The 12,017-nt window shown below is 38.1% G+C and overlaps 1 protein-coding gene across 1 annotated transcript in view; it reads left to right on the top strand.

Moving 5' to 3' along the window:
• Nucleotides 1-12,017, top strand: part of SUGCT (succinyl-CoA:glutarate-CoA transferase) — a 1,528,177-nt gene that overhangs the window by 177,462 nt on the left and 1,338,698 nt on the right. The window contains exon 7 of the mRNA XM_042780991.1: nt 10,406-10,497. Within this exon, the coding sequence (XP_042636925.1) occupies nt 10,406-10,497 (92 nt within the window). The remainder of the gene's footprint in view (nt 1-10,405; nt 10,498-12,017) is intronic.

Raw genomic sequence — 12,017 nt, 5'->3', positions numbered from 1 at the left:
CACTATGCTACCAGAGCTCCTAAAATGGCATATAAGGAGGGTCAAATGAGTGCATGAAAGTGCCTTGCATCTTTGGTGAACAGCTATATTACATATAAGTTTTTGGAGGAGTAGTGTAAAATAAGATGTAAGCAGTGAGTAGGCTAAATCGTATAGGACACAATGACTCCTACTAAGGAATTATTATTTTATCTTTTAGGCAGTTAAATAAGAAATTTAATAAGAAGTATTACTTGATGAGAATCACATATTTAAAGACTGTTTTAGCCATGTGAAGAATAAACTGAGATCAGGAACCAGTAGGTAAGTTAAAGCCATAAGGGCTTGGTTAGATTTGGCAGTTATTTGGCAAGTCAAATCATCAGGAATTAGTGATCAATTGGGTACAGGAAGCTGGTGAAAGAAAAGAGTTCAGGATTACTCTTAGGTTTCAAAATCATGTCAATGTATAGGTGATATTTATTTCCAAGAAACAATGAATGCAGGAGAAGGAGCAGTCTAGGCTAGTGACTTGTGAGTATGACTGATGTTTGATAATGATTTCTAATTAGGACATCTTCAGCTTGTGGTGCTCTGGCCTTTTTGGTAGAGATGCCCATGCACATGTAAACAACATATATAGAGAGATAAGGAGAGATTCTGAGCTACAGACAGCATATCTTTGTGTTTAAGGATGCAGACTTGCATTGAAATCCCAGCTCTGCAATTCCTATCTGCATGACCATAGGCAAGTTACTTAACCTTTCAAATTTTCAGTTTTTATAGTTGTAAAAAGGGACAATAGTAGCTAACTCATAGGATGGTTGTGTGAATTGAATGATACAATGGACAAAGCATAATTTATAATAATAATTTGGTCAATATTGCCATTGTTATTGAAGATATGGAGGTTATCAGTATCTTCTTGTTAGGAAGAAGGATGGGGCCATCCAATTCTGAAAAAAATTGGCCACTGAAAACCTTATGAATAGCAGTGAAATATTCAACATAATATTGGAAAACTTTTTGAATGGCAGTAAAACATTGTCTCAGATAGTGCTGGAAGATGAGTCCCCCAGGTTGGAAGGCACTCAAAATACAGTTGGGGAAGAGCTGTCTCCTCAAAGTAGAATCATCTTTAATGACATGGATGGATTAAAGCTTTCTGGAACTTCATTTGCTGATGTGGCATGGTTCAAAATGAGAAGAAACAGCTGAAAACATTAATTAATAATCAGAATGTGCAATGTATGAAATATGAATCTAGGAAAATTTGAAGTTGTAAAAAATGGAATATAACACATAAAGATCAGTATTCCAGGAAGAGGAGCTCTGGTAGCATAGTGGCTAAAGCACTTGACTGCTAACCAGAAGGCTGGCTGTTCAAACCCACCAGCCACTCCTTGGAAGGAAGATTGGGCAATCCTACTTCCGTAGTGATACTGACTCGGAAACCCAAGGAAGGGTGGCTATGAGTCGGGTCCGACTCGACGGCACATAACAACAACAACAACAATTCTAGGCATTAGTGAGCTGAAATGGACAGACGTTGGTCATTTTGAATTGGAGAGTTGTATGGGCTGCTACTCCAGAATGACAAATTGAAGAGGAATGACATCACAGTCATCATGAAAAAGAACATTTCAAGATCTATGCTGAAGTACAGTGCTGTCAGTGGTAGGATGCCTACAAGGAAGACCAGTTAATACTGCTATTATTCCAATTTATCCACCAACCACTAAAGCCAAATGTGAAGAAACTATAGATTTTTACCAACGTCTGCACTCTGAAATCAACCAAACGTGCATTCAATATGTATTGATTATTACTGATGATTGGAATGTGAAAGTTGGAAACAAAGAAGAATCACCAATATTTAGAAAATATGCCCTTGGTTATAGAAATGATGCCAGAAATCACATGACAGAATTTTGCAAGACCAATGACATTCATTGCAAACACCTTTTTTCAACAACATAAATGCCGACTATACAAGTGGACCTCTCCAGATAGACTATACAGGGATCAGACTGACTACATCTATGGAAATAGGCGATGGAGAAGCTTGGTATCTTCAGCCAAAACAAGACAGGAGCTGCCTGTGGAATAGACCATCAATTGCTCATACACAAGTTCCAGTTGAAGCTAAAGACAATTAAAACAAGTCCACAAAGCCAAAATATGACCTTGATTATATCCCACCTGAATTTAGAGACTATCTGAAGAACAGATTTAACCCACTGAACACCAACGAACAAAAACCAGACAAATTGTGGGATGACATCAAGGACATCATAAATGAAGAAAGCAGAAGGTCATTAAAAGACAGGAGGAAGAAAAGACCAAAATGGATGTCAGAAGAGACTCTGAAACTTGCTCTTGAATGGAGAATAGCTAAAGCAAATGGAAGAAATGACAAGATAAAAGAGCTGACCAGAAGATTTCAAAGAGCATCTCAATAACCTAAAGTTATTATGAAATGGGCAAAGATCTGGAGTTAGAAAACAAAGGGGAAGAACACACTCAGTATTTCTCAAGCTGAAAGAACTGAAGAAAAAATTTAAGCCTCAAGTTGTAATACTGAAAGATTCTATGAGCAATATATTGAATGATGCAGGAAACATCAAAAGAAAATGGAAATAATACACAGAGTCACTGTACATAAAAGAATTGGTCAATGTTTTATCTGTTTCATGAGGTGGAATGTGATCAGGAACCAATGGTATTGAAGGAAGAACTGAAAGCTGCATTGACGAATGTGGTAGTTCGGTTTGTGTGTCAACTTGGTTGGGCCTGGTTGAGTGGCTGGGCAGCTGGTGGTAGTTAATCCCCACGAGGAGACTGGCAATCAGCTCCATGGTGGGATCTACCACAAGCAGCTGGGTAGCTGCCTTTGGGTATTTGGTCTGCTTCCTGTATATAAGGAGAAGCCTTTGGGTATGGTCTCTAGCTTTTGGCACACTTGGACCCTGCATGTAGCCGTGTTGTTGCTCAGCAGCCTGCTATGCTCTGCCGACCTTGGGACTTACGGTGGACTTAATGGCCTGCATGTGGATTGGTAACATTGGGACTGTGCCTTTTTACTTGTCAACCTTGGGGCTTCTCAGCCTCAGCAGCCAACAGCTGTCTGAGTAAAGAAACGCTTCTAGCTCCAGTGGGCTGGGAGCAGGAGGCAGAGCTGGACCCCAAGGTTGAGGGGCTTTCACCCAGCCCCTACAGCCTGGCACTTTGAACTTGGACTAAAAGCCTCCAAATTGTAAGAATAAACTCCTGTTTGTTAAGGCCATCCCATTTGTGGTATATTCCTTTCAGAGCAGCACTAGGTAACCAGAACAAAGAATATTTGTGAAAAATGAGGAATTGACAGAATACCCATTGAGTTATTTCAGCAAATGGATGAGTGGCTCATCTACTGGTATTATTCAGACAATGTTTCAGGGCTATTTATAGGGTTTTCTGGCAACATAACAGTGTTTCACTGCTATTCATAAGGTTTTTACTGGCCAAATCTTTGAGAAGTGGATGACCCCTTCCTTCTTTCCAGTCTGTCTTAGTCTGGAAGCCTCACTGAAACCTGTCAACCATGGATGACCCTTCAGGTATTTGAACTTTGGGTAGCATGGCCTCCAACTTCACAGCAACATACAAGCCACCACAGTATGACAAACTGACAGACAGGTGGTGCAGAAATATATTTAGTTGTGTTTTGTTGACTATGTAAAGGCATTCAACTGTGGGGACCATAACAAATGATGGATGAAATCCTGAAGAATGAGAATTCCAGAACACTTAATTGTGCTTGTGAGGAACCTGTACAGAGACCAAGAGGCAGTTGTTAGAACAAAATGATACTGCCTGGTTTAAAATCAGGAAAGATGTGCACCATGGTTGTATCATTTTACCATATTATTCCATTTGTATGCTGAGAAAATAATCTGGGAAGCTAGATTATATGAAGAAGAAAGTGACATCAGTATTGAAGGAAGACTCATTAAGGAAATGCGATATGCAGATGACACAACCTTGCTTGGTGAAAGTGAAGAGGACTTAAGCACTTACTCATGAAGAGGAAAGAGTACAGCCTTCAGTATGAATTACATCTCAAGATAAAGAAAACAAAAATCGTCACTATTGGACAAATAAGCAACATCATGATCTCAAAGAAACCAGACTCACTGCCATCAAGTTGATTCCACCTCACAGTGACCCCCATTGGGTTTTCAACACTGTAAATCATTACAGAAGCAGACTGCCTTACCTTTCTTCTATGGGGTGTCTGGTGTGTTTGAACCATCGGCCTTTTGGTTAGCAGCCAAATGTCTTAACAACTATACCACTAGAGCTCCTTAACATCATGATAAATGGAGAAAATATTGAAGTTGTCAAGGATTTCATTTTAATTGGGTCCGCAATCCGTGGAATTAGCAAACATGAAAACAAATGACGTATTGCATTGGGCAAATCTGCCACAAAAGAGCTCTTTAAAGTTGTAAGAAGCAGTGATATCACTTTAAGGATTGAAGTGTGCCTGACCCCAGCCATGGTATTTTCAATTGTGTCATATACTTTCAAAGCTGGATAAGGAAGACCAAGGAAGAATTGATTCCTTTGACTCATGGTGTTGGTGAAGGGTATTGAATATGTCATGGACTTCCAGATAAATGAACAAATCTCTCTTGGAAGAATTACAGTCAGAATGCTCCTTAGAAACAATGATGGTGAAACTTTGTCTCATGTTCTTTGAATGTGTTATCAGGAGGGACCAGTCCCTGGAGAAGGACATCATGCTTGGTGAAGTAGAGGGTCAGAGAAAGAGAAAACCCTCAATGAGATGGATTGGCATAGTGGCTGCAATAAGGAGCTCAAGCATAGCAATGATTATGAAGATGACTCAGGACCAGGTAGTGTTTTGTTCACTTGTGCATGACATCTCTGTGAGTCAGAACTAACTCAGCGGCACCTACCAACAACACTACGGAGAGCTCTTAACCAGACCCTAACAAGAAGTGCATGAATGGCGTTCTGAGGCTCACAACATTTTGAATGTATCAGCATATGTTCAATTTATTTCTCCTAGGAAGAGCTCATAGTTTCTCACTAGTTTGTGAAAGGGATCTGAGCCCTCCAAAAAGTTAAGCAATGATAGAGTGTTTAGCACTATGGCAAGTGTCATAGGAGTTACAGGAAAAAAAAAAAAAAAAGCACCAATAGTAGCTCTACCATCTGAAAACTCAGAAGATAATGAAAGAAGATAAACACAAAGTTAGATACAATTAAAGGAGAAAACCGAACTAAACATGGGGTGAGAAGACAAGATCATCTGTATTCTGGGCAAAAATATTTTCCCTTTAGCTTACTTTCCCACATAATTTTACTTAAAAAACAAACAAAACCAAACTCACTGCCATTGAGTCGATTCTGACTCATAGTGACCCCCTTTCGGTTTCCAAGGTGGTAAATCTTTACAGAAGTAAGTTGCCCACTCTTCCTTCCATGGAGTTGCTGGTGGGTTTGAACTGCCAACCTTCTGATTAGCAGCCTTAGTCACTAAGCCACCAGAACTTCTTAATTTTACTTTGTGGTGGTTGTTACGTTTGCCATCAAGTTGGATCCGACTCTTAGCGACCCCCTTCTTGGGTTTCCGAGGCAGTATCACTAAGGAGGTAGATTGCCCAACCTTCCTTCGAGGAGTGGCTGGTGGGTTTGAACTGCCAGCTTTCTGGTTAGCAGTTGAGTGCCTTAGGCTTATAGGGCTGGAAATGCAACAGATTTGCTTTATGGTCAGTATTTATATAAGCCACAAGATGGCGAGGTTGTTCCTTAAAATGAATGTGTGTGTGTGGTGTGTGTGTGTGTGTGCACGCGCACGCACGTGGTTTTCCTGTTTTATTTTCCATGACTTCCTTCAGTTTCCTTACTCCTTTACATGCATACAGAATTGATATGCTTACATTTTTCCTCTTTAATTGGTATTTTGATCATAGTTGTTTTTAGAATTCGATCTGGACTGCATGCTTACCAATTTTTCAGGTGTTTATTAAATGATCAATGAATAATTCCAATCTGCCCTTTACCAACAGAATAATCTTTGCAAAATGGCATTTTAATAATGATAGTTCCTGATTTTTAAACGTTCCATTTATTTATTGTCATAAATATTTGTTGATAGTACTGATAATCAGTATTCAGATAGTCTGGGAAATATAAAGTGAAAGAGGAGAAATAATTTTTGATTCATATTATAGAAATGTGTGTATTGTTTTTATTGTCAGTTTCTTCTCTAAAATGAACAAATGCCAGATTCCAAGTACAAAAACTCTTTTGGATTTTTGTGGATTATTAAACAATATTTAAGTACAATGATTACAATATCTGTTCACATAATTTCAACATACCTCACAGCAGTTTTCTTTTTATTATTATCTATATTTTCTGAAAAAAGTAAGCTAATATATTATTAGCATATTGATTAATGCTGATTTATTAACTATGTCTATTGAATTGTCAGTGTAAAATGCACTGTGCTTGTGCTATCTTATCAAATAGACTCCTCATAAGAAATCTATAAGTTGAATATGAATATTGGCCTTTTACAAATGAAGTCATTGAGGGTCAGAGAGATAAGTGAGTTCTTGAAGATATAGAAGTTGGCAGAGTGTAATTTGAATCTCATTTTTCTTAATCCTGAAACACATCCTGTTATTCATTGTGCCATTCTACCTCCAAAGAGAGTAACTACTATATTTCTATTTCTCCTTAATAGAAGCACTTGGAAATTGTAATTTAAAGTAATTAATATATTTGTGCCTCTTCTTTGGTGTAGGCTGAACAAAAAGGGAATTTGTATGAGAAGGCAACTATTATGGCACACTTTGATTTAGCAAGCTGTTGGTTGATTTTTCTAAGCACTTTTTAATGCAGCCCTTACTTGGAAGACTCCATTTAGAGTTGTGTGGATGGTGTGGGGCTTCAAATTATCCTGTTGGAGGGATTTGGGCCCTGGCCAGAATCCTAAGAGCACTGTACTTGATTTTCCCAATCTGTAGCCAGTTAAATCTTAATTCCTCCCCTTGACTTCCTGTGGTGTCTCATGGGCCACAGAGTGTTTCTTCCTTAGGGTGGCAGCTTCTCTGCTCCAGGAGACCTGTTTGATATTGGAGTTTAAACCTGTGGTTTAAAACCATGGTGTTGAAGACCAAGATCCCTGGTCTAGGATGCCCTTTTCAGCAGCAAACTTGCTGCTCTGGAGTATAAATTCATTCTCTAAAGTTTGGTATTAATTTCCATATTTCTGCATGGAGAATGTTGAATTGTACTTTATCTCCCTTTATGTTCTTTTCATGTCCCATTATTATTTTTCTAAGATTAAAAAAAAATTCAGAATTTACAAGTTTTGTTTTTGAAATTGGAAGACAAACATAGCAGAGGCTGGGACTTTGTATAATTGGCTTTTACCTGAATCAAGACACTTTGGGGGTATTTCATAGTTTTAGGGGTCCGTCGGTGGCACATGGTCCCTGGCTAGCACAAATGGTTACGTGCTTGGCTACTATTTGAAAGATTTGCTGTTCAAATCCACCCAGAGGCCTGGTGCTCTACTAAAGATCATAGCCATATTGAAAACCCTTCAGAATGCAATTCTACTCTGAACACATGAGGTCACCTTGTGTTAGAATCAAGTCAATAACTAACTCAACTCACTGCCGTTGAGTCGGACTGTTTTTGTTTGTTTTCATGATTTTACTTTTTCTTCATGTTGTGTTGTTGTTGTTGTTATGTGTTGTCAAGTTGGACCCGACTCATAGTGACCCTTCCTTGGGATAGTTTTAATAGAAAAGTAATTATAGAAGAAATAGGATTGACCATGAATTACTGAAGCTGGTTGTTGAGTTTATTATAGCATTCTATTTTTATTTATGATTAAAATTTTCCATAGGAAAATATAAGAGAGAAAGTGTAACTCTTTTTCTGTCAATAATGAGAAATATCCTTTAATCTTAAACTATTTTAACTTCTTAATTATAAAGTAATAGTTTTATCTGGGGATTTTGTGGTCTGACAAAGACCATATTCAGTAGCAAATGTTTTTAGGTAGGTTAACTGACAATTTCTTTATTTGTTAATTATTTATGGATTATTTGCTTGTTTTGAAAAAAATAATTTTATATGACAATTATTCATTTATTCATTCATTCAATAAATACTATTGAACACTTAGTCTGTGCTGGGCACTGTTCTAGAAGCTGAGGATACAGCAATGAATCTAAGAGAAAACAAAAACTCTGGAGCATGCATTTTAGTGGGGAGAAGACAGGAAGTAAGTCAATAAACAATAAATTGTTATATATCTTGTGGTGCTAAGAGCGATGAAAACAAATGCAACAGGGTAAAAGTTAGTCAGAGAAGGTCTCCCTTGTAAGGAGGCATTTAAGTAGAGTCTTGAAAGATGACAGAGTGAGGCATATGGATACAAAGAGTGAGGAGAGAGAGCTTTCCAAGTGGAAGGAGAACCAAGTGTAAAGTCCCTGAGGCAGCCTTTTCCTTATCTTTATAAAGCAAGATATTCAAGGAATTTCAGCAAATAGCTGGTGGGTAAAGAAAGCTCTTCTACAAATAAGGCTACCCTTTCAGAGAGTCTCTCTGGTTGATATATGAGATTTAAAGACAGATTCATGTAGCTCTTAACATAACCTTAATTCATTAATAAGTACCAGGACTGAGGAAAGCAGGAAAAATTATTTCTTGTGATTTCTTCTGCATCTTGGTGATGACAAACAAACAAATGACATTTCCTATCCATATGCTTAACACTGCACTATTAGGAAATGTAATAGTTTTATTTATGTACAGTTTTTTTTTTAGCATCATTTATATTTTTTCTAGGAGCTCTGGTAGCATAGTGCCTAAGACACTTGACTGCTAACCAGAAGGCTGGTGGTTCAAACCCACCAGCCACTCCTCAGAAGGAAGGTTGGGCAAACTACTTCTGTAGTGATACCACCTTGGAAACCCAAGGAGGGGTCGCTGTGAGTCAGGTCCGACTCAATGGCACATAACAACAATATATTTTCTCTGTATATTTGAGAAAATATATAAATAGAAATAAGGGAGACATTGCTTATTTTTTAATTGCTTAATTATTTAAATTGTTTTGTATGAATCAAGAGTAACGAGTGCCTGTTGATGTCCAGTGGATAAGTTAAATGAGTGAATCAAGCTGAGATGTATGTAGTGAGGAGTGGTGGAGACTGTGGCCAGTTGGAGAACTCATGCCTTGGGTAAAAGGGGGCAGCTGTTACTCAATTCTCATTGATTGTTGTCATGTGAGAATGTGGGCCTAGTTTTGAATTTATTTTCTGATTTTTCAAAGAAGATACTTATGTTTCATGCAAAAGTTCTGATTTTTATATGTTGGTAGCTGTTTTGGCTCTGACAGGAATATACCACAAATGGGATGGCTTTAACAAATGAGAGTTTATTCTCTTACAGTTTTGGAGGCTAGAAATCTGAGTTCTAAGTGGTGGGCTGTAGAGGCTGGGTGAAAGCCCCTCGACCCTGGGCTTCAGCTTTGCCTCTAGCTCCCAGCCCATGGAAGCTGGAGGCTTTCTTCACTCAGGCAGCTGCTGGCTGCTGAAGCTGACAAACCCAAGGTTGACAAATGAAAAGGCATAGTCCTGATATTACCAAACCACATGGCAGGCTATTAATTAAATTCATTGAAAGTCCTGAGATCAGCAGAGCATGGCAGGCACTGAATGAAGACTTGGCTACATGCAGAGTTCAAGTGTGCCAAAAAGCTGGAGACCTTCCTCAAAGTTGCTTTTATATACTAGAAGCAGCTCACATCCCTAAAGCAGCTACTCAGCTCTTCCAGTAGATTCCACCATGGAGTTAATGACCAGTCTCACCATGGGGAATAACTACATCTGGCTGCTCAACCACTCAACCAGGCCCAGCCAAGTTGACATACAACCTTAACTACCACGGCAAATAAATAAAAAAAAAAATTAGAAAATATTCTCTAGGCCAAACAAAACACTTAATGCAGGTGGAATCTGGCCTGTAAGTCAGGAGTGTAAAGCCATGAAGAGTAGAACCTCATAATTAATCCTTACTGCCTCCTTTCAAGGGACGGTATAGATCTAACAGGGGGAAAAAAAAAGCTGCAAGATTTCTGGATGCAATTTTTTTTTTTTTTTTTTTAAATTTGGGTGAAAGTTTACAGCAAATTCATTTTCCATTCAATAGTGCATACACATGTTGTTTCCTGGTATTGCAATCCCCATAATATAACATCTCTCTTCCCAGTTTCTCCCTGTGGTTACCTTTCCCTGTGTTCTTTATTCCTATGTGGGTACAAATGGTTATAACATAGTATTGAACAATTGTGTAGTGCTGAATGTATGTTTTCTTCTCATTGTTTTAGGGTATGGTCAGACAGGTCCCATGTCTCAGCGAGCTGGTTATGATGCTATTGCTTCTGCTGTTTCTGGTCTGATGCATATCACAGGGCCTGAGGTAGGTATTTGTCTTTGAAATATTCCTAAGTTTCTAAGTTTTCTTCTTACATATTCCAAAGATATTTCCCTCTTTACTCTCCCCTAGGCTTAAACTTAGTTAATTTTACAAAGAAATCAGTAAAAGTGAATGACTTATTTTATTAAAGTGGAAGAGTTCATAACAATACACTTGAGGCTAACTGTCAATTAAACACCAATGACAAGATCAGAAGAGTTGTGGGATGAGATCAGGGATATCATACACGAAGAAAGTAAAAGATCATTAAAAGGACAGGAAAGAAGGAAAAGATCAAAAAGAATGTCAGAAGAGACTCTGAAACTTGCTCTTGAACCTAGAGTACTACAACAAGTGGAAGAAATGATGATGTGAAAGAGAAAACAGAAGATTTAAGGGCAGCTTGAGAAGACATGGTAAAATGGAATAATGAAATGTGCATTGACCTGGAGTTAGAAAACCAAAAGGAAGAACATACTCAGCATTTCTCAAGTTGAACTGAAGAAAAAATTCAAGCCACTTTGTGTTGCAATTTTGAAAAGTTCTATGAGCGAAATACTGAACAATGCAAGAAGAGTCAAAAGAAGATGGAAGGAATACACAGATCAACAGTACCAAAAGGGATTGACCAACATTCAGTCATTTCAGGAGGTAGCATATGATCAAGAGCCAAAGGCATTGACAAAAAACAAGGCTTCATGAATTGTTGGAATACTGATTGAGAAGCGTCAGCAAATGGATGCAGTGCTGCAGACGCTTACCCATCTCTGTCAAGAAATCTGGAAGACACCTACCTGGCCAACTGATTGGAAGAGATACATATTTGTGCCTGTTCCAAAGAAAGGTGATCCAACAGAGTATGGATGTTATTGAACAATATCATTAATATCTGATGCAAGTAAATATTGCTGAAGATAATTAAAAAATAGTTGCAGCTGTATATCTACAGGGAACTGCCAGAAATTCAAGCTGGATTCAGAAGAGGATATGTAACAAGAGATATCACTACAGATGTTAGATGAATCTTGGCTGAAAGCAGAGAATGCCAGAAAAATGTTTGCCTGTGTTTTATTGACATAAAGATGTTCGACTGTGTGGATCATAACAAATTATGGAGAACATTGCAAAGAACAATCATTCCAGAACACTTAATTGTGCTCATGATGAATCTGTACATAGACTAAGAGGCAGTCATTTGAACAGAACAAGAGGATACTGCGTGGTTTAAAATCATGAAAGTTAGTCGGACTAAAGTGAGTCCCTGCAATCAAGCAGAATCAGTTCACTCACACCAAGTACTTGAGAGATGAGAAAGATAATTTGTTACCATGCACATGGTAAGGAGACAAGGGCCATACTGAAATCTGACTCCTGAGTGGGGGTTGTGGTACAGTTTTTGTAAGGTTCAAGAAATGACTCTATACATATTCATGTAAATTTCAGGAATTTGGGTGTGAATTAGCTGGAGATTGACTGAGGTTTCATTCAGTTTAAAGGGACAGTCAGTTTTTTTTTTTTTTTTT

The sequence above is a fragment of the Orycteropus afer genome, unplaced genomic scaffold (genome assembly GCF_000298275.1).
Source record: "Orycteropus afer afer isolate SDZICR_OR568_19922 unplaced genomic scaffold, OryAfe1.0 scaffold00077, whole genome shotgun sequence".
NCBI classification, from domain to species: domain Eukaryota; kingdom Metazoa; phylum Chordata; class Mammalia; order Tubulidentata; family Orycteropodidae; genus Orycteropus; species Orycteropus afer.
The sequence above is the reverse complement of the archived record's forward strand: the minus strand, read 5'-3'. Positions and strand labels throughout refer to the sequence as shown.